The sequence below is a fragment of the Mesoplodon bidens genome (genome assembly GCF_964165515.1).
Source record: "Mesoplodon bidens genome assembly, chromosome: 17".
NCBI lineage: Eukaryota > Metazoa > Chordata > Mammalia > Artiodactyla > Ziphiidae > Mesoplodon > Mesoplodon bidens.
In genome coordinates, this window is record NC_138174.1 from 8341491 (window position 1) to 8369434 (window position 27944).

Genomic DNA, 27944 nt, shown 5'->3' on the forward strand with positions numbered 1-27944 from the left:
ACTGTGGAAATAGTAAAACTACTGTTCTTCAAGTGGCATATCATTTCGTTTCTAATTAATCTCTTCTTGTGTAAAGGTCTATGGTGAATAACTACTTAGAAGCCCTTCCCAAGCAGATGTGTGCCCAAATGCCTCAACTCAACTGGATGTGAGTATGCACTTAGCAGCTAATTTGTTATTCACCCAGATTCAGGAAACTAGCCCTGAAGTTAATTCACAATTATACAAAGAACTCATCTCTGCTTTTCTTTCTAAAACCAAAATCTGATCATGTCACTTCCTGGTTGAAACATCTTTGGGGAATCCCCACAGGTGTGAGGGTAAAGTTCAAGCCTCCCACTTTAGCACCAGAGACCCGTTGTCCTCTATCCCTTACTCCACCTGGTCTCTTTGCCAGACCCTTCTCCTCTTGTGCCTTCCTTTCAGATACACCAAACTACTGCTCCTTCAGTCAGTTCCCTGAACACACGTTGTTCCTTCAACTTGAAAGGTCTTGCTTCTTTATTCTCCGACATTTCCTTCAAAAATCAATTTAAGCGTCACCTTCAGGAAGCCGTCTCTGACACACCCACCAGTTCAGTGGCTGCCTCTGTGCCCCGATTAACAGGAGAGCCTCCACCACGCCGCCCCTCCTCCCACTGCACCGCTGTCTCAGGGCACTGTCATCATAGAACCATCTGTTTACCTGTTTATCCCCTACCGTTCAGTAAATTCTGTGATTTTATACCCAGCACAAGAATCAGCACATAATAGTGCTCAAAAAAAACTCTGTAAATGAACGTGCTAAACCATTTCCACTCCTTGGTAGCTTTCGACCAATACACATTTAAACCATTCATTTGGTTTCACCACCACTACCTGCCATTCCACCATGTTCATATTCACGGTCTCCTGAGACAGGCAGGAATGGCACAGGAGCGACTTCCTGTCCTGGGAAAATGCCAGTTGTTTGTACTGTCTCCCCAGAACTCTCCCCATTGTCAAATCAGGGGACTCAATACCCATAATATGATAAAATTTTAGTACCTCAGCTTTGGATCCTCTCTGAACTAGCCTCACTTGTTACAACGCTATTAGATGACCTTGTGTTTATTTACTGACTTAAAAAAATTATTTACATACCTGTTAATCAAAAGGCTTTTAAGGCAATGGGGGTCTCACGTAAGCGTGCTAAATGTTAAAAATGGGAGCGATGGGACTTCCCTGGCAGTCCAGTGGTTTAGACTCCATGCTCCCAATGCAGGGGGCACGGGTTTGATCCCTGGTCAGGGAACTAAGATCCCACATGCCGTGCAGAACTGCCTTAAAAAAACAAAGGGGGGGGGGAATTGATGATCTGAAAAACATGAGAATAAAACTCATTAAGAATAGGTGGAAAGGGCTTCCCTGGTGGTGCAGTGGTTGGGAGTCCGCCTGCCGATGCAGGGGACGCAGGTTCGTGCCCCGGTCGGGAGGATCCCACGTGCCGCGGAGCGGCTGGGCCCGTGAGCCATGGCCGCTGAGCCTGCGCGTCCGGAGCCTGTGCTCCGCAACGGGAGAGGCCACAACAGTGAGAGGCCTGCGTACCGCAAAAAAAAAAAAAAAAAAAAAAAAAGAATAGGTGGAAAATACTTAGAAACTAAGCAGGTACATCCACACAATGGGAAAGCAACAGGAAGGAGTAAAGTTAACAGAAAAATATCAGGCCTCCAGCCTGTACCCATCCCGTCCCCAAAATGGGCATCAGCAACAAGGAGGAGACCAGGAAGCAACATCCAAGCCCTGGGTTCTGGGGACACTCATTTTCACTCTAGGCTCCCACAGACACGAGGGAAAAAGTAGACACTCAGTGAAAAGATGTCGTTAGCAAGATTGGCTGATCACAAATGAGAGCTGAGAGGTCAACCCCAAATCGCCCCAGTTCAAAGGCAGAAAAAACCCCGCCTTGGCCCTGCTTCTCCTCCCTCACTTGCTACCAGCTAGGACTGTTGCTCACAACTGCAAAGTGTTCTGAGATGTAAAAACATTTTCCCTATTCTACTGAACCATATTTGGACTTTCAAGGGACTACACTGTTTATTATTTGCAATTGCTGTATTTTAAGAGTGAAAAAAAAAGTTGAGTTCCTGCAAGACCTCCAAGATGGCTTTAAAATAGGATTTTAAAGGCAATGACAAAGGAACTGGTGATATTAACGTGAATGTGAGAAAGGTTCAGAGGCAGCAAAACAGCTATTGTCGTGTGCGGGAAGCCTGTAGGAAGCCAGCGGTAAACGGAATGAACAGAGTTGGCAGAAGAGCCATTCCTCTCTGTCCTTGGTGCTGCTGGAAGCGGCCATGTCAGAGTGTTCCTGAGGTTGTTCCCTGACGATGTGGGTGCTGCTCTCATAAGGTTCACCTTGGCAGAACGTAAGCTCTCCACCAGTGCTTCTCCAACGTCAGCGTACAGCACAAGCAATGCAAAGACTTAGGACAGACCGCTGGACCTCAGTCCTAGGGTTTCTGATTCAGTGGGTCTGGGGTGGAGCCTGGAAATCTGCGTTTTGACAAGTTCCCAGATGATGCTGGGACCCGGGACCCTCGGAGCAGCACTGCACTCAGCATCAGCATCGTGGAGGGAGGTAGAAAGAGCAGGCACTTTCCTTCACACAGCTTGGGACTCACCATCCTGACTCTGGCATCCAGTATTTGGTAGATAGTTTGGCCTGAGTTTCTCCTGCAGCAAAATAGAGACACAAATATCCACCTGACCCTGGGGGAGGGGAGGGGAGAATATAGCGATCTGGGATGCCATGACTTAAGTGTCTAGGCATTAGATTCAGATGGATCTGAGTTAGAAGGTCAGTTCTACCCCTCAATAGCTGTGTGACCAGAAGAAAAGTAAATTTCCAAGATCCTCGGATTCCTCATACGTTAAATGGGAGGTAATAATGCCAACTTTGTGGGAGTGTGTATTATGCACTCAGAACAGTACCTGACCCTATAAAAGCCCAATAAATGGGAGTTACTATTACTATAGTACAAATTTTATGCTAATTAATAGCATGGTATCTGGCACAGAGACACATTCACTAAATGGCGGACTGCCCTTTCGCTCAATTTTATTAAGTTCTAACACTAATTAGAAGGGGAAAAAACGCAAAATATTAATTATACTGACCCTGCAATAAGTAGGAGGAAAGCCTAAAAATTGGAATGAAGTAAAAATAAAGTTCAGAACTGTTATATCACCAAAAACTGCCTTTAGACATATGATTTGTGCAAAAACATTAAAAATATTTTTCCTCCCTGCCTTTTAGGGATTTGGAAGGCAATGGAATAAAATACCTTACGAATTCCACCTTTCTGTCGTGCGATTCACTCACAGTGCTGTAAGTATACAATGTAATTCAGTAAGTGAGGGGAAACCCAGTAGCTTTGGAAATCGAAAGAAAATATTGGCAAGGAATTTTAAAGTATGTTTTGTTTACAGCCTTGGTCTGAAACTGCAGTACTAGAAAATGTACACATGGATCTATTGACTTGGATGCTAGGGCCAAGCCTTATGTTTAGCTGCCAACCATTTAAGCCTCCTCCTTTCTGAGGGCAATCATCATTTCTCTGCACTCTCTCTGCTGAACTCGTACCTAACCCCATGGTCAACAAGGAAATGAGATAATGTATGTGAAAGTGGTTACTGCTAATGACACTTATCACTTGATGTCTCTCTCTTTAAAGAAAACAAAATTTTATTCTAAAGAGAAGAACCTCTAATGTATTCTGATTGGCCAAAGATTCTGACTGGTGATTCTGATTGCTGACTGTGTTTTTTATGGGGGCAGGAAGGCAGATGGATCGGTTAATTGGCACATTTGCACTGGTAAGCTTAAAAACACAAGAATGTGCTTTTGTTTTAATCATAGTTCTCCATATATAGTAAGTACTTAGTAATGTTTGTTGCTTGGATGGGTGGTTGGAAAAGAAAATTCAGAGCATATCCATTTGTAGTAATCTAACCACTTTTCTCCAACAGACTAGGAGCTAAGGCTGTTGCCAGGTTGCAGATTTATCAATCAGATTGAAGATTAGCATATTTAGTAAGAAAAGAGACTATCCCACATAGGAGATGCAAAGAGTTTATTCTTTGTCTCATGGATAATGAGAGAGAACACTGGAAGATAAACAAATACCATCCACGCCTCCTATTTTATAACACCATGTAGCTTTTGAGTCACCTTCATACTCATTATCTCATTTGTTTACACCCCTGTAAGGTAGTTAGCTGACGACCCCCTCTTTTCTGCCGTTTGTCCTGGAGGATTCCATTTCTAGACAGAGGAAATGTAAAATCACTGTTCCCCCACCAATTTTAAAATTTGTTTGTGGGGCTTCCCTGGTGACACAGTGGTTGCGAGTCTGCCTGCCGATGCAGGGGACACGGGTTCGTGCCCTGGTCCGGGAAGATCCCACATGCCGCGGAGTGGCTGGGCCCGTGAGCCATGGCCGCCGAGCCTGCGCATCCGGAGCCTGTGCTCCGCAACGGGAGAGGCCACAACAGTGAGAGGCCCGCGTACCGCAAAAAAAAAAAAAAAAAAAATTTGTTTGTGGCCCAAGTGGGGTTGGTTCAAGCTTTGCTCTTTTTCTGGACTTCTTCTTATAAGGAATGTGCCTTACCCAGAGATCCTCTCAAAGCCTTCACGGAATTATTAACAGGGTCCAAATTTGACATTGCATGTGTGTATGTTGGGAAAGAAACACTTTCTAAAGTAATCAGAATCCAAATGAAGTGCAGCTCCGTAAACCACACTCAGCACCTCAAGTTCCTTACGGGAGCATGTCCTGGAGAGAGCATATGGATACATTCTCTGTAAGAAACTCCTGCCTGTGTTCCACACCAGAACATGCCTTGCTTTGAGACTTCAAAGGAGGCTTATTAGGGCTTCCCTGGTGGTGCAGTGGTTGAGAGTCCGCCTGCCGATGCAGGAGACACGGGTTCATGCCCCGGTCCGGGAAGATCCCACGTGCCGCGGAGCGGCTGGGCCCGTGAGCCATGGCCGCTGAGCCTGCGCGTCCGGAGCCTGTGCTCTGCAACGGGAGAGGCCACAACTGTGAGAGGCCCGCATACCACAAAAAAAAAAAAAAGGAGGCTTATTAAATTACACCCGGATCAATGGCATCTCCCAATGAGAACTGATTACTACAGCAGACACAAATCAACAATGCTGACTCTTACCATGTCTTACAGGTTTCTGCCTAGAAATCAAATTGATTTTGTTCCAGAGAAGACATTTTCTTCATTAAAAAATTTAGGAGAACTGTAAGTAGCATTGTCTACTGGGAAAATATGATTGCTTCTTCAGGATTACAAATCTAAATGACTAGTGAGACTGCTTTTCATTAGTAGCAATCAAAATCCTGTAGACTACTGGATATTCAAAATCAATTAAGAAAACCAACATTATCCTAAAAGCAAATTAAAAATCAGACAGTGGGCTTAATATGGATTTAGCCTACTCTAATTTCTCTGCCTATTTTCTTTGACTGATTTCATACATATGTGTGTTTGGGAGTAAATGAGTTTTCCATGGCTCCTTAAACTCAGGGATTCTCCTCTCTAATGTCTAGAGTACAATTAATTCTCAGTACATGCTTGCTGAATGAATAAATGACTGAAATAATATTAATCAATTATAACTAAACAAAAGAATGAACATGCTTATTATCCCTTAAGATATTATAACATCCAGAGCAGATGACGCAAATAGAAATGTCTAGAAAGAGGCTCATTGCAAAATATTCAGAGAGCTCACGTACATTTTTCTGTTCAAATATATGTTGTGTAGATCTAAACCTTTTGAAAATCATCTGTCTTGCTATTAATTCATCACTACCTGCAAAATGGTGTATCATTGGCATTTAAAATTGTCTGTTACATTACAAATAGTGGTGATTAGGGTAGAGATCTCCTCCTGATCTGAAGTCTAAAAAATGAAAATTAGTTTCTTAATCACCTTCTCCCCCATTCTTTATACCTTGCTTTGAAATCCAGAAAGGACTGTGAAAAGTAGTTCAATAAGAGTAATTTGAAAAACAATTCACAAATAATTAAGATAATTTAATCTAATGAATGAGTATCATAAACCAAATCCACAAATATTTAAGTGACTGTAATGTGCAAAGCACCGCATTAGAACTAAAATATTATCATTCTATGGCAAAAAATTAAAGACAGCTCACTCAGGGGCATTCCTGATCAGACCTTGGAGGATGGATACAGATTTGGGTTACGGGGGTGGAATGGAGGAGTAGCCCAGGACAAACAGGAGTGTGTTTTTATACAAACTAAAGGAGACAGTGGTGTGGAGTCCACATTCTGAACATTTTCCTAATCCTCCTCTTATACTACACTTAGGCAAAGCCAACCCCTTGCCCCCACCGAAAAAAAAAAGAGCCTAAATAAGAGACGCTAGCTTTCTTCTTTTAGGACCACCAATAATTCATTCCAACCCAGATGGCACCAGTATGATAGAAGAAATTCAGAACTCAGTAGAATTAACTTGAACAAGGCATTTACGTTTCTTAAGTTTACAAAAATGTTAGATAATTTTACTGTGCCTTCTTGACCACAAACCCCTTCTGGAGAGGAATAAGCACTTAGATGAGGCCACTCAGGTCCTTTCCGCACAGAAGACTGTACTTTTCTTTTTCAAGGTAACACTTTGCAGGACGTTCTCCGGGTGTACGAGATCATCGTCATCTTGTTTTGTTGTCACTCTCCCTCTGATCTGTGCACACCTGTGGCTTTCTTCTGCGCCATGACCCACTCGTGCTCCTTGCATCTGGAGCACCAGATCAGAACACCAGCTGGCAGGCTGTCTACACTTGGATGTCATGACATCCCTCAAAATCTATTTGTTTAAGTTAATTTACAGATGACTGTTACCCCACAGCCAGCTTCTTCCCCTAGGCTTGCCTATCTTCGTGGAATCTGCATTCTTTCTGGCAGCCTGGCTAGAAGACTGTTCCCTTTCCTTCTAACTCTCTTTACACTTGATGTCCTATCAGACCGTAAGCCCTGCCAGTGCCTCCTTCAACCCGTATCAGCTCTCACCCGGTCCAGAGTCACAGCCTCCTGCCAGGTCTCCTTCCTCTGAATCTCTGGCATTTCATCCTATCTTTCATTCTTCTAACAGAATTATCATCCCATAACCCAGAGCATATTTTCCGACTGTCCTGTTTAACATTCTCCTTCCTTGTTGCCTGCCACAAAGCACAGTCCTTGACATAGTTCTCAAATGTTAACGTTCAGAAGAATCACAAGGAATGCTGGCTTTAAATGCATGTTACCAGGCTCCCTTCCAGAGATTCGGGTATGATACTTCTGGAATGGCACCAGGAAAGTGCTCTTATTATAAGCATCTTCCTTGATTCTGATGCCTGAAGTGTACTCTGGGAAATACTGCCTTGGAATGCATTCATGGCCTTCCCATTTTGTCTCCAGGCTCTTTTCCAGGCTCACCTCCTCTACATCTCCCCATCCTTTCTATCCTCCACCCACGTTGGATGACTTGCTGATTCCTGGAGATGTCACTGACTTCCAAGCATCTGTTTCTCTGGTCCTGCTTAATCCTCACTTGAAAATCTGCTCTTCTTTGACTCCACCTATAAAAATCATCAAACTCTGCTCAAACGCTTCCTAATTTCCCAGGCCAAGTTTGATGATTCCTTCCTCTGTTTTTCATCTGTACTTGTGTAATAACACTTGTTTCATTCTTTTGTTTCACAATCTAGTTGTTTACTCTAACTGTAAGCTTTTTTAGAGAAAGAACTAAGTCCTAGTTATTTGTCACTCCCATATATCCATCAGGAGCACCACAAAATCAAAAATAGAAAAGATCTTTTGTTTGACTCCTAGGCGATTTCACATCTGTTTCACTTTTAACATCTTCTCTGGCTCAGAGGATATTTTGGACCCTTCAAGATTCCTGATTCCTTCTTATCCTGACAAATCTCTTTTTCACATTCTGTAGGGACACTGCCCTGCAATTCTTTCTGGATCGGACAGCCCTATTATATTTAGATCTAGATTCTCAATTTCTTTGAAAAAAAAGTACCATATAAAAGTAGACTAAAAATATGTGAACTTATCCATTCAAGATCATCTGGGCAGATATTATGTGGTCAAAACTCTCTTAGTTGGAATGCAAAATAAGTAGAGACATAGGTCTTGATCTCAGAAAGCTTCTAATGTAGTTGGATACACAAGATATCACATACATGAACCGAATAGGAATCACAGAAACAGTGAATGGTTGAAGGTACAAAGAGTACCTAAAACAGAGGGAATTAATCAAAGTAGACATTGAAGCCATGTTGGGAGTGTGTTGGAGAGGGGCTGAGAGGAAATTCCAGATGGGAACTGGATGAGCAAAATGTCACCTGTCTGAAAGTGATGGAACACATATCCATTTGGCTGCCTCACGTGACTTTGTTGGGTAACAAGCTATCAGGCTGGTTAAATTGGATTGTATTTTCTGTTACATCAAATGGGATGATGACGGTTGTGAGGAGTAAGAACTATGTCATTTATTTCCAATGTAATTGCTTTGGGTTTTCACTGTCACCAACAGGGACCTGTCGAGCAATATGATAATGGAGCTACCACCCAACATCTTCAAAGACCTGAAGCTTCTTCAAAAACTGTAAGTCCTTCTTCCCACAGTCAACAGATTTAAATGGCAACATCTTGAGTTTCCAAAATAATAATATCCTCCTGCTTCTCTCCTCCTCCCTTCTAATGGTACAAAAGGAATCTGTCGTCCAATCCTCTTTTGTATCTCCACAAGAACCAGTTTGAAAGTCTTAAACAACTTCAGTCTCTGTAAGTCAAATGTAACCATATGTTGATTATAAGTTTAGTGTGTGTGCTTTACCTAGGACCACATTTATTTTTAAACAGGTATTTGACACACAGGAGGGCTTTTCATTTGAGCATGCATTCTCAGACAGTTGTTAATATCATGATTACCATCAAGTATGTACTGAATGACAACAAAATCTCATTTTTTACCATTCAGTGTGTGTAAAGACCATTTCTGTGTTTGAAGCTACATATAGCTCCTTCCTGAAAACAGGATTCACATGGAAAAATCTCTTACAGTTTTCACAAAGAATTAAATTTGCAATAGTTTTGTTACTAAGCAGTCGGTAAAAAAAAAATAACAGATTATATAAGACTTCTCTACTTTTTCCCTTTTTCCCTTTCTTCTTTCCTACAATAGTCTACTTGATATCAGTCCTCAGAGCATGCTTTTTACTTTTCAATCAGCAAAGCAAAAAATTATCCCATAAATATGAACATTCAGACAATTAATATTGTTAGTATTTTAAAATTTCAAACATACTAGATTTTAAATGGTGCCAAGAACTCTGCCAGTTGTTCTTTGAACCTCATCAATTCCTCTCCCATGAATAGCCATTGTTGGTTAAAGTTTGGGGGTTTTTTTCCCCACAGAGTACATATTACTTTACCTCCTCCCAGCCCAAAGCCTTTCTTCATTTAATTCCAAAGACCAATCCTTAATATCACTTTTTATTCTTGCTAAATAGTTTTCGGCTGGAAATTAATACAAGATTTAGATTCTCCATAGATATTAGTGAACATCCAGTGATGAAAAAGACTTGGTTCCTGCTCTCAAGAAGCCAGAAGATGTGGACAAAATGATCTTCCCTTCACTCACTACGTACTGAATTCCGAAAGGCAAAGTATCAAGTTACACATCACGCCTTTCTGAAAAGTCAAAGTAGTAACTATTTACCCCATACTTCCCTTTCTTCATTTCTTTTCTTTCTTTATTGTCTCATTTTCTTTTCTCTAAAGATTCATTTACACATTTATTTTACAAGCATTTATGAGCCACCAACTTAATCATAGCACTGTCTTGGGCACTCAGTATATAGTAAGTAGCCTCTGCTCTTTTGAAAACCACAGGCTATTCATCAAATAATCACATAATCCATGTAATGGTAAAATTGTGATAAGTTCAGGAGAAGCTAGAGAGCAAAAGAAAGAAGTGGGGGGGGGGGCGGAATCCTTTAAAAAGGACTCCAGAGTTTCCTGCAGGAGGGGCCCTGTGATGATTCAGTGGTAGAATTGTTCCCTAAGTCTCATTTCTGACCACCAAGGTCCTCTGTAAAGGACTCAATATGCAAAGGAAAACTCAGAACCTTGTCCAGAAATCCTTATTCAGATTTGCCCAAAAGAAGCTGAGTGAGAATCAAACATCTTTCAAAATAAGCCTTTAAAAAGCAAAAGGTTTCTATCTTTTTAGATTATCCTCTTTCCGTCTGTGTTTCCTGAGAACATGGCAGACTCCCTTAATTCATGCCATCCTAAAGTGTCTTCTAAGAAGCCATATTTGAAGAAGCTTCTGGATAAATGAGGAGTGTTAGGGGTTATCCTTGGAGCCCTGTGTGGACATTTTATGGGGTTGGAGGAATTACAGGAATTATGCTTCCCACTGTTGTCTTAGAAAATGATTGTCCTGAATCGGAGCTCCTTTTATTATTGCTTCCATGGTTTTCTACCTTAAAGATACATAGGCCAGGAAGAAATTACTGTATTTAAATCCAGATTCTGACAAAACTCAGGTTGAAAATATCAAGTCCTGTCTGAAACCCTCTAACTCATATTTTGTGGTTTATAAAATCAAACTACAGAGCCAGTTAGTTTCACAATCATACAAATCACAACTGTCATTTTTAAATCAAAGAAATGAATGAACGTGTTTTATTAGAAGGTTGTTCTGCATATGAAAGTGATAAATCAGCTCCAGGTTACAGGAGGCATAAATAGAAATGGCAGTTTTCTAAGACAGTTTATTGTAAAATTTTCATCCTAATTTGAATTTATAACAAGATTTTGAAGCATGGTTTTTAAGATTGACAAAGAGTACAATGATTTAAAAGTTAAATCCTAAAAACATGAAACCTATTGTGCATATTTTCCAGAGACCTGGAAAAGATAGAGATTCCAAGTATAAACACACAAATGTTTCAGCCCATGAAGAATCTTTCTCACATGTATGTATGTATGAAAGAATGGGGAAGAAAGCATGGTGAAATGTTGCTGATGTTCTCTTTTAAACTGTCTGATGTATCACTGCAATGTGGGTTTTTTTAGTTAATTAATTAATTAATTTATTTTTGGCTGCGTTGGGTCTTCATCGCTGCGCGTGGGCTTTCTTTATTTGTGGCGAGTGGGGGCTACTCATTGTTGTGGTGGCTTCTCTTGCTGAGGAACATGGGCTCTAGGCATGCAGGCTTCAGTAGTTATAGCACGCGGGCTCAGTAGTTGTGGTGCACAGGCTTAGTTGCTCTGCGGCATGTGGGATCTTCCTGGACCAGGGCTCGAATCTGTGTCCCCTGCCTTGGCAGGTGGATTCTTAACCACTGCGCCACTAGGGAAGCCCCTGCAATGTGTTTTTATGCAAGAAAAGTCTTTTTATTGAGAACTTTTTAATTTTGTCACCTTTGGTCCCTGTTCAAATAGAGCTCAATATTATGATGTGCTGACATGAATGACACTTCTCTCTGGAAACATGCTTTTTATCCAGTTGAGGCCCAATAAGAGATTAGGGTACCAGAATGCCACGTATGACACAAGATGAAGTCACTGGCTAATGGTACTCAGGAGACCTGGAAACATTAATTCACCTCACATGAGTGAGCAGTCAGCTACTCTAAGATTTGAGCCCTTAAGAGGAAAGTTGCTATATAAATTCCAGGTGTTGTTTCTGTTACTGAGTGCACTGCAAAACGGAGGTAATTAATCTTTATAGTAGTTCTGATAAGTCACGTTAATATATTTGGCTAAAGTGCACTGTGTAAGTTGTCTTAATATAGGAGTTTATGACATGATCATTTCTTTATCAACTGTGTGATCTAATGTGTTCATGACTTCAAAAATCAACCATTATTATCCACAAAAATAGGGAGGATTCGATGTAAGATATCAAGTTGGGATCAGCAAGGGGCTGAAATGGTTGGTGTGAAGGTGACCTTTTGGGAGAATATTTTGTTTATGTCTATGCAGTAGGTGTGATTACCCAAAGACAAGTATTTGATGTATATCCACGTGGTTTTCATAAATGCTCTTTCTGTGGCTCTAGTAGATAAATGTTTCATGAGGCTATCATTTCCTTGCTGCAGGCAGAATGTGAAGTCTCCTTAGAACAGAGAAATTCAACCTTTGTAGAGCTTGATGGAGAAGCTGCTGCTTTAAATATGAACCGTAGGTTGAGGTCAAGAAGGAGCCAACAATTAACAGAAAATGTGTGGACTTAGTTACTTCCCTACTAAGTGACCTAGTGATTCTTCTTCCATCTTCCTTGCCCATCGTTTATTGAAACACGTCCACCTGCCAACCAGTGCCCTGGTCCCAGTGGGAGGAGAGGTTGGACCACCGTAAGCTACTTGAGGGCAGGGATAGCCTTCAGTATCTCTGTGTGACATATACCCAGCACTAAGCCGTGCATCATTCATTTGCCATCTAACAAGTATTTGTTGAGCACTTCCCTCATGCCGGGGAGAACACAGGGATGAATGGGAGAGAGAAGTGTCTGCCTCACGGAACTTCCTTTTAGCTTTGGGAACCAAGAAGTCAACTAGTTAACAAATCAATCATTAAGAAATGCTGGGAAGAAAAGTATAGCAAGATAAAGGGAAGGAAGGAGGATGTAGGTAGTTCACCGAGAAGTCAGAGGTATGACAGTCAAGCAGCCCTGAGTGGAAGGAGAGAATTCTTCCTGGAAGATCCTTCCAGGAAGAGAGGAAAGCAAAAGCACTGCACTGAGAAGGGGGTGAGCCTGGCTTGTTTCGAGGATTAGAAGGGAGCTGACGTGTCTGGTTGGAGTGAGCACGGAAGGGAAGTGCTGAGGCGGATCAGGGTAGCCAGGGGTCCAATCATGGGAGGCCTGGAAGCTGGGGCAAAGTAAAGCCTTCTTTTTTTTTTTTCCCTGCCTCTTTTTTTTTTTCAAATTTTCTTCTACTTTATTTTTATTTTCACTTTTTTACTGAGATATAATTGACATCCAACATTATCGTTTCCTGTGTACAACATAATGATTCAATATTTGTATATATTGCAAAATGATCACCACAATGAGTCTAGTTAACATCCATCACCACGCATTGTTACAATTTCTTTTCTTGTGATGAGAACTTTTAAGATCTACTCTCTTAGCTACTTTCAAGTATACAAGCCAGTATTATTAACTGTAATCACCATGCTGTACCTTATCTTTCAGATGTTTTTAAATTGTTGTATTATATTGAATGTCAGAAGTTTTAAAAAAGTGCAGAGGATATAGTATTCATATGTTGAGAACATTGGCTTTTTAAAATAAAACAGTTCATTGCTCTTTTAATTGTATCCAATGGATTTTTTTTTTTTTTTTTCGGTACGCGGGCCTCTCACTGTCGTGGCCTCTCCCGTTGTGGAGCACAGGCTCCGGACGTGCAGGCTCAGCGGCCATGGCTCACGGGCCCAGCTGCTCCGCGGCATGTGGGATCTTCCCGGACCGGGGCACGAACCCGTGTCCCCTGCATCGGCAGGCGGACTCTCAACCACTGAGCCACCAGGGAAGCCCCAATGGAATTTTTTTTACCAAAGCAGTTTTATCTACACATGTAAATGTAAAAAAATATAAACAAACTTTCTTTAACTTGCTAGTTTAGCAATTGAATGGGGAGATGACAAAAAAATATTAGATGAAGAGAAAAGAACTAAAAGAGGTGGCGAACGAGTATAAAAATAAAATGAGGTTTATGGGAGAACATCCTAAACATAATAGGTTTGGAGAACGGCAGTAAACCAAATGATCTCCCCAATTCCAACCCTTCAAGATTCCACACACTTAGACCATAAACACATTGATCACAGACAGGCCTGTATTTTTCTCTAGAAATGGTTTAAGTCCTTCCAGGCCCTATTAAGGAATCTGTGTTTAAAGCAGCTGCTTCTCCTCCTCACTTCAATGAGACGGAATTTTTCTTGTCTCAGGGACCTTCCCTTCCAGCCTGTATCAGGGAGAAGAAGGCTAGTTTAAGTGAATATACTTAAAACTAAGTACAAGACAGGAATGTTTTTAGTGAGCTTCTCCGTGGGTCCCTTATATCCCAAACCGAAGCCCCTGAATGTTTGCTAAAGATCAATTTAACAGCGACAATCTACTTTCTTGTAATACCCTAGAGAATCACCCAATGTGATGGGGAAAAGTAGAGTCCTGGAGATTTCCCATTCTCATGTCCTCCCCTGACTCACCGCGGACAAGCCACAGCAGATACCTATGTTCTTTAGGTTCTTCACCTTTAAAGGAAGAACACTGCCTAGAGTAATGTAATGTTTAATGAAGAATTCTGTAATTACATAATCACTACTAAACAAAAATAACCAAGCCTAGTGAAGCCACATACCTAACACAGCTGCAGCCCCAATAGGACTGCAACTGTCGTTTCTGTGTCATTGCTGTAAAGTGACTCTTTTTTCCCTTTGACTTTAGTTATTTCAAAAACTTTCGATACTGCTCCTATGCTTCCCATGTCCGAATATGTATGCCCTTGACTGACGGCATTTCTTCATTTGAGGACCTCTTGGCTAACAATATCCTCAGGATATTTGTCTGGGTTATAGCTTCTCTAACCTGCTTTGGAAATCTTTTTGTCATTGGCATGAGATCTTTCATTAAAGCTGAAAACATGACCCATGCTACGTCCATCAAAATCCTTTGTTGTAAGTATGTTTCCTATATAAATGAATTAAGTATATCTTCGGAGAGCTGTGCTCTAGATTATATAGGCATTCAACAGATGGCGTTTAATATGAATTATATACGCTGGGCAATTTTTTTAAAGTATGAAGGTACCGTTGTTCTCTTTCGCTACTCTTTTCTGGATTGCATGACTCTGCAGTGATTTATGTCTTCGAAATGGGGTAACAGGGAGCCGATGAGTTAAGGGATGGATTATAGAGGACAGGTTGTGGGTTACAGAACTATGTTTTGTTTAACCTTCAATTGCAATAGCACCCATGCTCCTCAAGCCCAGAAAATTATTCCTTTTATTAACTATGTTAGTAATATTTTTTACTGTCTAAAACCTAGACCCCCTCCCATACCCCCGCAAATTATCTCCCCACCACCATTTTTTTCAAAATTATAAAACAAAGATGCAGTGTAGTACTTTAGAAATAGTACACCTTTTGAAGTCCATTGGCTTCTAGGCACTATTGTAGGTTTTACGTTAGTTCATTTAATACAGGAAGAAGGAAGCAGACCTAAATCAGAAAACTAAGACGGAGATGCTGGAACTACCAACATACATTCTATGACTCTTCAATAGGTGCAGACTGCCTGATGGGTGTTTATTTGTTCTTCGTTGGCTTTTTTGATCTAAAATACCGTGGGCAGTATCAGAAGTACGCGTTGCTGTGGATGGAGAGCCTACAGTGCCGCCTCCTGGGCTTCCTGGCCATGCTGTCCACCGAGGTCTCCGTCCTCTTGCTGACGTACTTGACTTTGGAGAAGTTCCTGGCCGTTGTCTTTCCCTTCAGTAACATCCGTCCTGGAAAATGGCAGACCTCGGTCATCCTCATTTGCATCTGGATTGTGGGATTTTTCATAGCTGTGATTCCATTTTGGAAGGAGGATTATTTTGGAAACTTTTATGGAAAAAATGGAGTATGTTTCCCACTTTATTATGATCAAACAGAAGATATTGGAAGCAAAGGGTATTCTCTTGGAATTTTCCTAGGTAAATTATATTTTTCATTTGCTGGACAAACGTTATTTTTGTAGCAATACCATGGATTTCAGTAAAGCCATATTTCTCTGTTTCAGAAAGTAAACAAATATAGTCAAGACTGTTTCCTTTTTTAAAGAAAAGTCCTTGCTGTGTATTTATAGGAGGTTTTATTAAATTTTTTATTATAGAGATTTAGTATGGAAACCAAAAACATACTGTCAGGATCTCTGAATGATCTTTTTATTATCTATAAGGCCCTTTGATTTCATGTGCATACAAAGTGACAATGAGCTGGAGGAATTCTAGTTCACTGCCTTGTCCTGTGATGCTACCAAGTTATTTAAACTCATTTTTTTACAGTCTAGATATGAGCTAAATAAATAATAATAAAATTCTTGAAACTGACTAGCAGGAGATTATCTGAATGGAAATACCAGGAAGGTTTCTTACCTTTTGTAAATGCAGTTCCAAAGTCCGCAACGGAAGGGGTGCTTAATAAAACTCTTTGCTTTTTAGTTTTCTTAATTCTCCCTAATTAAAGAGGGAGAATTAAGGGTTTTAGAAAAGAAAAAGCCACCTTCTCTATTACAAATGAATGAGAAGTTTAGCCCTTAAAGATTAAAAAGACTTTTAAAATTGTCTAGTAGGTATCTCTCTTGCTTAAAACTAAGGCCATTCCCATGTCCCCTCTTTAACTAGGGCAGTATTATCATTTCGATTCCCCCTTCTCATCTTGTCCCCTCATCTAAGAAGTCAATAAGCTCCATCATCCTTTCGTTTTTTAAAATATTCGTTACCTTTTTTAAAAATTAATTTATTTTTGGCTGCTTTGGATGTTCGTTGCTGTGCGCGGGCTTTCGTTGTGGTGAGTGGGGGCTACTCTTTGTTGCGGTGCGCAGGCTTCTCATTGCGGTGGCTTCTCTTGTTGTGGAGCACGGGCTCTAGGCGCGCGGGCTCAATAGTTGTGGCTTGCGGGCTCTGGAGCGCAGGCTCAGTAGTTGTGGTGCACGGGCTTCATTGCTCTGTGGCATGTGGGATCTTCCCGGGCCAGGGATTGAACCTATGTCCCCTGCATTGGCAGGCAGGTTCTTAACCAGTGTGCCACCGGAGAAGTCCTCATCCTTTCTTTTTCATCAAATGCTTTTCCCTCGAAGTACACCTTTGTCTTCTCTTTCTTCCAGTCTCTACCTCCTGCTGTCATCTTTGCTTAAAGCCTTATGACCTCTGCCCTGAATTATTACATTAGCCCTCACTGGTCTTTTGGCTTCTGGGGTCTTCTCTTTCCTATTTATCTGTTCACTACCTGAGTACCAAAAGGACTGAGAACCTTCTGCTCAGAGACCTTCAGGAACTCCCTACAACCAAGGTCAAGTTTAAATTAGTCACTTAAAGCCCATCACAAAATGACCCTAACCACCACTCCCAGCTATTCTCCATCTATTCCTTCTCTTCTTCCTCTGAAAAAGAAAACACTTTATTTGTACCATTTTAATAACACCCCTCACATAAACCCTGTTTGATAGCCATTTTTTCATGGCTATGGCACACCTACAATGTTGTAAGCCGTTCCTGGCATAGGTGCACTTCGTGGAAACCCTCTGTCCCTCACACACACATATGCACACACACTACTGTACATTCATTGGTTCAAACAGGGTTTATTAAGCACCTCCTATAGACCAGGCACTATTTTGGGAACTGGAGAAAAAACAGATTGGCCCCACAGATCTGCAGCCAGAAAGAAGAATGAAGCCAAGGAAACACATCCTCACGTCACAGGCTGACAGATGCCACGAAGGAGGAGTACAGGATGTTCTAGGAGCCCCAGATCTGAGGACCAGGGAAGACATCCCAGTAGAAATGAATCCAAACAGAGGCCCAGAGGATGAGGACACATTAGCCAAGTGAAGGCAGAGGTCGTGTTCCAGGAGCTAGAGACCCACAGCCAGGGAACAGGCCCAGATAAAGGGCAAAAGAACTATGGTGTGGAAAAAAAAAAAAGAGCTATGGCATGGCTGGATCTTACAGTTAAGGTGTGGGCGTCACTACAAGGGTTTAGCACACACACATAAACATCATCTACATATACGTAGCTTATCTGTGAGAGATGGAGTCCTAGGGCCCCTTCTTTTGCTTAAAAAATATAAGAATATATAGTTTTTAAATAATTTTTTAATTTTAGAATACATTTAGATCGAGAGAAAATTTGCCAGGACAGTACAGTTTCCTTATACCCCTCACCCAGGTTCCCCTACTGTTAACATCTCACGTTCCTATGGTGCTCTCAGAACACACACTTCCTAACCTTTCTATAAGTCTGTTTTCAGGATTTGTACCAGAGGAACATCTTTAACAGTCATTTTATTTTATTTTTTTAACACCTTTATTGGAGTATAATTGCTTTACAATGGTGTGTTAGTTTCTGCTTTATAACAAAGTGAATCAGCTATACATATACATATGTTGCCATATCTCTTCCCTCTTGCGTCTCCCTCCCTCCCACCCTCCCTATCCCACCCCTCTAGGTGGTCACAAAGAACCGAGCTGATCTCCCTGTGCTATGCAGCTGCTTCCCACTAGCTATCTGTTTTACGTTTGGTAGTGTATATATGTCCATGCCACTCTCTCACTTTGTCACAGCTTACCCTTCCCCCTCCCCATATCCTCTAGTCCATTCTCTAGTAAGTCTGTGTCTTCATTCCCGTCTTGCCCCTAGGTTCTTCATGACCTTTTTTTTCCCCTTAGATTCCATATATATGTGTTAGCATATGGTATTTGTTTTTCTCTTTCTGACTTACTTCACTCTGCATGACAGATTCTAGGTCCATCCACCTCACTACAAATGACTCAATTTCGTTTCTTTTTATGGCTGAGTAATATTGCATTGTATATATGTGCCACATCTTCTTTATCCATTCCTCTGTTGATGGACACTTAGGTTGCTTCCATGTCCTGGCTATTGTAAATAGTGCTGCAATGAACATTGTGGTACATGACTGTTTTTGAATTATGGTTTTCTCAGGGTATAGAAAAGGTTTTGGATCATCTTTACTATCATTATTCTGAATTCTTTTTCAGGTAGACTGCCTATTTCCTCTTCATTTGTTAGGTCTGGTGCGTTTTTGCCTTGCTCCTTCACCTGCTGTGTGTTTCTCTGTCTTCTCATTTTGCTTAACTTACTGTGTTTGGGGTCTCCGTTTCGCAGGCTGGAGGTTCGTAGTTCCCGTTGTTTTTGGTGTCTGTCTGCAGTGGCTAAGTTTGGTTCAGTGGGTTGTGTAGGCTTCCTGATGGAGGGGACTAGTGCCTGTGTTCTGGTGGATGAGGCTGGATCTTGTCTTTCTGGTGGGCAGGTCCATGTCTGGTGGTGTGTTTTGGGGTGTCTGTGGCCTTATTATGATTTTAGGCAGCCTCTCTGCTAATGGGTGGGGTTGTGTTCCTGTCGTGCTAATTGTTTGACATCGGGTGTCCAGCACTGTAGCTTGCTGGTCGTTGAGTGAACCTGGGTCTTGGCGTTGAGATGGAGATCTCTGGGAGATTTTCGCCATTTGATATTACTTGGATCTGGGAGGTCTCTTGTGGAGCAGTGTCCTGAACTTGGCTCTCCCACCTCAGAGGCACAGCCTTGACACCTGGCTGGAGCACCAAGAGCCTTTCATCCGCACGGCTCAGAACAAAAGGGAGAAAAAATAGAAAGCAAGAGAGAAAGAAGGTATAATAAAATAAAGTAAAATGATATAAAATAAAGTTATTAAAAGAAAAAAGAATTATTATGAAAAAATTTTAAGTAATAAAAAGAAAACACACAATAAATGGACAGACAGAACCCTAGGACAAATGGTAAAAGGAAAGCTATAAAGACAAAATCACACACAGAAGCATACACATACACGCTCACAAAGAGAGAAAGGAAAAAACTATATACATAACTTTGCTCCCAAAGTCCACCTCCTCAATTTGGGATGATTCGTTGTCTATTCAGGTATTCCACAGATGCAGGGTACATCAAGTTGATTGTGGAGATTTAATCCGCTGCTCCTGAGGCTGCTGGGAGAGATTTCCCTTTCTCTTCTTTGTTCACACAGCTCCTGGGGTTCAGCTTGGATTTGGCCCCGCCCCTGCGTGTAGGTCGCCTGAGGGCGTCTGTTCTTCGCTCAGACAGGACGGGGTTAAAGGAGCAGCTGATTCTGCGGCTCTGGCTCTCTCAGGCCGGGGAGAGGGAGGGGTACGGATGCGGGGCCAGGCTGCGGCGGCAGAGGCCGGCGTGACGTTGCAGCAGCCTGAGGCGCGCCGTGCGTTCTCCCGGGGAAGTTGTCCCTGGATCCCGAGACCCTGGCAGTGGCGGGCTGCACAGGCTCCCGGGAGGGGAGGTGTGGAGAGTGACCTGTGCTTGCACACGGGCTTCTTGGTGGCGGCAGCAGCAGCCTTAGCGTCTCATGCCCGTCTCTGGGGTCCGCACTGAAGCCACGGCTCACGCCCGTCTCTGGAGCTCCTTTAAGCAGCGCTCTGAATCCCGTCTCCTCGTGCACCCCGAAACAATGGCCTCTTGCCTCTTCGGCAGCTCCAGACTTTGTCTCGGACTCCCTCCCGCCTAGCTGTAGCGCACTAGCCCCCTTCAGGCTGTGTTAACGCCGCCAACCACAGTCCTCTCCCTGGGATCTGACTGAAGCCCGAGCCTCAGCTCCCAGCCCCGCCCGCCCCGGCGGGTGAGCAGACAAGCCTCTCGGGCTGGTGAGTGCCGCTCGGCACCGATCCTCCGTGCGGGAATCTCTCCGCTTTTCCCTCCGCACCCCTGTGGCTGTGCTCTCTTCCGTGGCTTCGAAGCTCCCCCACTCCGCCACCCGCAGTCTCCTCCCACGAAGGGGTTCCTAGTGTGTGGAAACCTTTCCTCCTTCACGGCTCCCTCCCACTGGTGCAGGTCCCGTCCCTATTCTTTTGTCTCTGTTTTTCCTTTTTTCTTTTGCCCTACCCAGGTACGTGGGGAGTTTCTTGCCTTTTGGGAGGTCTGAGGTCTTCTGCCAGCGTTCAGTGGGTGTTCTGTAGGAGTTGTTCCACGTGTAGATGCATTTCTGATGTATTTGTGGGAAGGAAGGTGATCTCTGCATCTTACTCTTCAGCCATCTTGAAGCTACTCTATTCTATTCTTAACTAAACTTTCTGACAATAGGCCTGAGATAAATTAGTTTTGTGAAATTCTATTTGTATGAATTTATAATGAGATTCCATGGAATATGAAATCTTTTGGATAAAAACAATGGAACACCTTGAATTTGTAGAATTTTTCCCTAGACTTCACCAGTCTTACGTACAGTCTAATCAGATGAACATTTTTTAAACAACTTTGAAATTATATGGAAATTTTATGTTCACTATAAGGAATAAGATGATCACTTTTAGGATTTTTATAATAGCAAGAATATAACAGAGCAACAAAGAAGTCATTATTATACGATAATGATAAGTGAGAATCTTCTGAACATATTTGACCCTAAAAGAGTAATTTTACATAGTTGAATTCTTAATTTTTCTTTTATTCCTTATTTTTCTAAAACAAGTCTAAAAGGTTCTGAATTTTAGTTTAGATTACTGTGGGCAATCTGAAGAAAAAATAAAAATGTATTTTAGTCCTGTGTATTATTATTTTTAAGACCAAAAAACATAAGAAATAATGTTTCTGAGGCTGTTGTCTTCTTGATATTCCAAGGATATCTTATTCATATTTATAAGTTAAAGGAATAGGGGCATATTGATTTCTTGAGCTGTACATGTGATTACAGTAATCCCTTAAGGTTTGAATTTGCAGAGAACTAAAAATGAAATAGCTTTTTTCCTGCTTTAAAAAAGCTAAAATTTACCTCATGATATACATAGATCTGAATTTCAAAGTTTACAATTCTTGGAAAAGTGTTGATGTATTTAAAATACCTTTTTGATCTGGCAAACCCAGTTTTTTTAACTTGTTCCAGTTTATAGCCTTGGATTCAGGGTTTTAGCCGATTTACCACTGGGCTTATAACAAGAATGCTTCCTGGAAGTACAGGGGAGGGGGAGAGGCACCATATTGAACATCTAAGTAACACAATATTTCTACTGTTGATTTATACACCGGAGATGTTAAGAGGTGTGCTTTTCCCAACAGGTGTGAATTTGCTGGCTTTTCTCATCATTGTGTTTTCCTATACTATTATGTTCTGTTCCATTCAAAAAACTGCCTTGCAGACTTCAGAAGTGAGGAATAACACTGGAAGAGAGGCGGCCGTCGCAAACCGTTTCTTTTTTATAGTGTTCTCTGATGCCATCTGCTGGATTCCTGTATTTGTAATTAAAATCCTTTCCCTCTTCCGGGTGGAAATACCAGGTCAGTCCCTTCTGTTATTCCCAAGTACGCTGTGCTTTCTTATGTCCTTTGTTTGACGAGGCAAGAATACAGTCCGTCACATATAGTAAGTTCTCCATAAATACCTACAACTTGAATACAAAGGTTTAGGATTTCCTAAGTGTTTTATAATCAGTATTCTAAGATAGGAACCGAGTAATGGTGCAACCCAGACAAGAATAACAAAAACACAGGAGACAGAGAAAAACTAAGTCTTAGTGTCTTGCTTCCACTTGAGCTACATAGTGGTGCTTCACCAAGAGTACCTAAAACAAAACAAAATATACATGCCCAGGTTTCACCCTGGGCCTCTGAATTTAGTCTGTAGGGGCCAAGACCTCTACATGGGTGTTTTGTGATTCTAAGGTGCACACCCCTGGTTAAGAACCACCAGTCTATTTCATGGCCCTAGCCATGTGGTTGTCACACTGTGCCCTGGGGAGGTCTAATGTTCCATGCAAGTGCCTATCTAAAAGGCCACAGCCCTATTTCAACCAGAGAAAATCACCTTTCATTAGTTAGGATTTTGCTTGAAGGCCTTTCTGGGACCTAGAAATTGTAGCCACCTAGGGTCCCCCCAGGGCTTTTGCCCAGCCCTCAGGGAAACAAACTTTGGGATCATCCTCAACTCACTTTTTCAGCCTATTGCAAATCTATTTGGAGTGTTCCTCCAGGGCAGGAATTGTCTTCTTCATCTTGGTAGAAGATGTTTTCAGGATTTGTACCAAAGGAACATCTTTAGCAGTCATTTTATTTTATTCTTAACTAAACTTTCTGACAATAGGCCTAAGATAAATCGATTTTGTGAAATTCTCTTTGTAAGACTTTATAATGAGATTCCATGGAATATGAAATCTTTTGGATAAAAACAAAAGAAGTGTCAAGCGTGGGGTTGACACATCAGAAGCCCTTATAAAAGAGTGATGAATGTACAAGTAACAAACACCTGCAACTATTTATGTCCCTCAGCCTTGCCAAATGCCTCACTGCAAAATGACATACAACATTTGCAGCATCCCCTTAACCTATGAGCTTAGTCTCACAACAAGGTTTTCTGATAAGCAGGGGTAGTAATCATTATTCTTGGAGAGAGTCTAAGACATTTCAGATCATGATATGGAACTAGAACAGGAAAAAAAATCATGAAAATGTTATTGGGCCGCACATTGGTCTTTCTCTACATTTTATAGTTCAGTCCTTTGAGGTTTGTCTTGACTACCTCAGTGCACCTAGGAGAGAAGTCTTTACCACACTTGACTAAGCCCCTCCTCGCTTGCCCAACTTCCCATGGTGTTGTAGAAATGGCTACATTCGTGGACCTAAATGCCTCCTGTCCCCACCCTCCAAGAACTCTGGGGTCTGTGCCATCATGGTAGGTCCCTGAGAGTACATGGGGTCAGCCCCAAAGATAAGCTGGCTTCAGCCCTCCCATCTCAGGACTTACCTGCTAACCTTACATCAGTGAGTCATCCTGAGACGAACAGGAAGTCTCATTCCTGATCACAACCTCCTTTGGGGATACAACAGACAAAAAACAGCTGACTGTTTTGCTTCAGTCACAAACTGTTCGTATCTAATTTTTTTTAAAATTAAGGACATAATATAGTAATATAAAACTTCATTTAATAAATCTAAGGTATGCTAAATACAAACGTATTTCTTTCGTATTCTTTCCAGTTAAAAAGAAATAAGGGAAAGAAAGAGAAAATGGGGTGGAGAAGAGGAAAGGCAAACATAGAAAAAGGAGAAGGGAGAGATCAAAGGGAAGGAGGAAAGGGCAGATAAAGTCAGAGAAGAAGTGGAAAAGTAAACCAGAGGAAGAACAGACACGATGTAGGGAACAGAGCAGGGCTAAGAGAAGAACAAGTAACAGTGTCTGAAGGATGAGAAGTTTACAGGATGGGGAGGGAAGGAGGGGGTCACAAAGGAGAGGGGGAGAGGAAGGATGCTAGGCTTATGTCCAGCTCTCACCTGAGCTGGCAGTTCTCAGACTTTTGAAGATGGGGGAGGAGACAGCAGAATGTGGTGGGACTGGAGAACCCCAGGTTCTGAAAATGTGCTGAAAATGTTGTCCGCAGAGCCGGCCCAGCTCACTGACTTCAGTCATGTAAGTTATCGTCAGCCCCTTTCACAGATAAGGCAGTTGAGGTCTGGGGAGCTTAGGGGATTTGCCCACAGTCACACAGCTAAGAAGTGTGTAGCCCTGGGAGCAGGCTCTGTTTAAGAGAGAAAATAGATTTCATTCTAACCAAGCAACTGATGTACCGTCGGCCCTCCGTAGCCCTGCGTTCCAAATCCATGCATTCAACCAACTGCAGACGGAAAATATTGGAAAAAAAATTGCAGAAAGTTCCAAAAAGCAAAACGTTAATTTGCCTTGTGCTGGCAAATATTTACATAGCATTTACATTGTATTTACAGCTCTTTACATGGCTGTACCTTGTATTAGGTGAAGTAATCTAGAGATGATGTAAAGTATATGGGGGGAATGTGCATAGGTTATATGCAAATACTATGCCACTTTATTTAACGGACTTGAGAACCTGTGGATTTCGGTGTCTGTGGAGCTCCTGGAACCACTTCCATGGTGGGTACTGAGGGACAACTGAATTCAGAAAGGACACTGCCATCCAAAATTTCTCCTCACTTTTTCTGGCATATTTCCCTTAATATTCTATTAGCCTTTGTAAGCCTTCACACAGAAGGAATTCATTGAGTTTGGAGATATATTCTTTTTTGCTCTTCAAATCTTCTGACTGCACTCTGAATATAGCAGTGGGGATATGAGGGCAGGGCAGGAAGACCTTCAGGACTGAAATTCAGACCAAGGTCAGAGCTGACTCTGGACCAGAACCTTCTAGTTCTGGACACTGTCCTATTGATTTTGAATTATTTCCTCATTTTCTTATTTTTCTATAAGGAAGGGCAATAAAAACAAGAAAAATACATTATGTGTATCAATTTATAGTGTATGAAGTGTTTTCACATATCTCCTCCCATGTTGTTTCGTAACAAAGTGCGAAGTAGTTTCTGAAACTCAGAAAAGTCCGTGGTAGGACCTTGAATTCGTAGCTCCCATGCTCTTCCAGCAGAGAGCTTTTCCATGAGGTGAGAGAGGACGTAAACGAGCCAGGTGGCCGTCTCAAAAGTAGCTTTGACTATAAAATGTTACGTGTCTCGTGTCCATGAAAACCTCAGCTTTCTTTCGCACTTCGTTTCCTTCTCAGAAGCGATCACTTCCTGGGTCGTCATTTGTTTCCTCCCAGTAAACAGTGCCTTGAACCCAATCCTCTACACTTTCACAACGAGCTTTTTCAAAGACAAGTTGAAACAGCTGCTGCACAAACATCAGAGGAAATCGATTTTCAGAACTAAAAAAAAACGTTTGTCTACATCCATCGTGCGGGCCGATGACTCCTCTTCACTGAAACTTGGCATTTTGAACAAAATAAACCTCGAGGAGAATATAGTGAAACCAGTTTCCTAGTCATGGTTTTGGAGCACTGGACTTTCGGTGGACTACCTAAAAAAACACAGCATTTGGAAGATGACATCTGCAGTGCTTTTCATCTTTACCAACGGCGAACGTTTCTGCACGGAGGGCACGGCAGGATGATGTCAGGCACTGCATTCCCATGGCAGCTGTACTGTTTATCAGCTGGGCTGAGAACTGTACCTGAGAGTTCTCCTCACCGACATGCCTGAAATGCACAAGTGAATCCATAAATAGCGGGCTGATAAGCAGTTGTTGTCTAGCTCGTCAACGCGGCCAACCTACCAGCGGATGCCCACACGTTGGCGCTGCATGGTCTGTTTTTAAATTGAATCGTGCTGTCCATAAAATGAAAACAGTCACGACATCTAACGCTAGCGTGGCGGTAATAGCATAAGCCTAACATCTCTCTCCTTGCTTTTTCAACGTCAAATGAAATCATCAGCATCCTGCTGAACTGATAGAGAAGGATTTCCGAGATGTCCACCCACCTCAAGTCCTGCCCTATGGAGGCCCGTGGATTAGCGGCTTTGAAAGCAGAACTTCATACAAGGTTTGAAGTCGAACATATGACCAGAGAGGCACGCTGACCATTCGCCTAGTACCATTCACCTTTTCAGCTTGTATTTAATGTGAGAAGAACTGAGCCCTCAAAATACTTTTCTTAAGGTTGCGCATGCCATAAAGGAAAATTGGGAACTCCAACTGCCAAAAACTACATTTTAATGTGTTTTAAAGTATAATTTCTTAAGAGCAGTATCCCTATTGCTGGCAAGTTCTGCCATCATAGAACACACAGATAAGAAGTGTTAAGGGGGATTTAAGAACACTGGACTCAGATAAATTCCTATTGTTTTTAACAGAAAGGCTGATAAGTTTGGATTTGTTTTTTGAAAATGAAAAGTAGTTGTGAAGTCCTGGACATGTTTTTATATGGAAAGTTTATATGTCAAAAAAAAAGAATCAGGTAAATAAAATTATATTTTGCGTTTGTCTATTTAAATTCAATAAAGACCACAGATAGGGCTTATTGACTGTTACCCATGTTTTTCTTGGTAGAGAATATAACTAGGAAACAAACACAGCACCGCAATTAACAAGACACCTCTTTACATTTTTCTTTCTCTTCCCCCCTCTTCCAAAGCATGAAGCAGTAACTTAATTTCTTTACTCTTCACTTCATTCTGAGTTCCTTTAATGAGATGAAATGTAAGCAGCTGACTAAGAACTCCACATCACCTCCTACTGCATATTGAATGAGATGCCCTTTTATCCAGTAGCATCCAGGAAAGAAAGAATCCCAGAGTTTATGCATCACAGCTGTGTCGGTAATTTACCTGTTAGTATCTAATATTGACTAAAACCATCATGGGAGTTCCTTTATTTTGATCAAGTGAGATATTTCTTACACCAGGGAAATCTTTTCACTCTTATTCTAGAAATAATGTCCCTACCCATTGACTAGGCCACCCTTTTTCCTTATAGTTTCAAAATTCCCTCTGTCTTATCTCCTCACTATGATTAGTTGCTTCCCAACTTGTCTATTTTTTTAAATGTCCTTTGCCAGTCCTTGAACATCACATGATTTATTTCTAATTATTTCCCAACATCAAAAGCATAAATAAGGAATAGACCCTGAGCGTAGGGTATCTCAAATCTTAGCACAAATGTGTCTCCCAGTTTCCCATTCTCGAGCCTCAGGCATGGGCCAGGAAGCAAGGATCTGGGAACTGTTGTTTGTGAATGTCTGCACTCTTACTGTTGAGCTTTGGACATGAGGAGAAGCACAAGGTCAGATGCACCAGGGAATTTGGCAGCATATTTCACAGAAAAATGGAAGCTCTATATTGGTCAGCAGCATGACAAATAGTATAAAATTGAATTTTAATAGCTTAGTGATTTACAATCTTATTCTATACTGCTATATAAATAGAAAACCATCAGAAATATGTTTGATTTTAGCTAATGATAGTGTTTTATCTGGGCTGAGTAAAGTCTTTTGTGTTGGGTCAGACTTGTTTTCTAAACCCAGTATTTCTATGTGGTTGTGAAAATACCACCTCTGTTCATGAGCCATTTACCATGACAAGATCAACATCAATTAAATGTCACTCTAGAAGTTAAGAGGCCAGAGACTGTGCCATCTCTGAGTAGGAGAGGGTGAGGGCAAATTACCTGATCCACGACCTATTATGCCTTTGTGTATAACGTATCTTGTCTTGAAAAGAAAAAGATATTCTAAAAAATCAATATGGAACCTCAGACATCAGTACAAAGAGAGGCTTTGTGGTTTATCTGTACTAGACATAGCCAAGCTTCT

The 27944-nt window shown here is 41.7% G+C and overlaps 1 protein-coding gene across 5 annotated transcripts in view; it reads left to right on the forward strand.

Moving 5' to 3' along the window:
• The window catches only part of RXFP2 (relaxin family peptide receptor 2), a 99023-nt gene extending 72437 nt beyond the window's left edge, over positions 1-26586 (forward strand). For 3 of the 5 annotated variants that reach the window (XM_081215105.1, XM_081215106.1, XM_081215108.1), the window contains 10 exons: positions 77-148; positions 3278-3349; positions 5203-5274; positions 8588-8659; positions 8767-8838; positions 10968-11039; positions 14519-14748; positions 15357-15767; positions 21895-22113; positions 25359-26586. In XM_081215105.1, coding sequence (XP_081071231.1) covers positions 77-148; positions 3278-3349; positions 5203-5274; positions 8588-8659; positions 8767-8838; positions 10968-11039; positions 14519-14748; positions 15357-15767; positions 21895-22113; positions 25359-25618 — 1552 coding nt within the window. In that variant the 3' untranslated portion in view covers positions 25619-26586. Of the gene's footprint in view, positions 1-76; positions 149-3277; positions 3350-5202; positions 5275-8587; positions 8660-8766; positions 8839-10967; positions 11040-14518; positions 14749-15356; positions 15768-21894; positions 22114-25358 lie in introns of those variants that run through there. The other 2 variants (XM_081215107.1, XM_081215109.1) reach the window with 2 other exon arrangements.
• The last annotated feature ends 1358 nt before the right edge of the window (positions 26587-27944 follow it).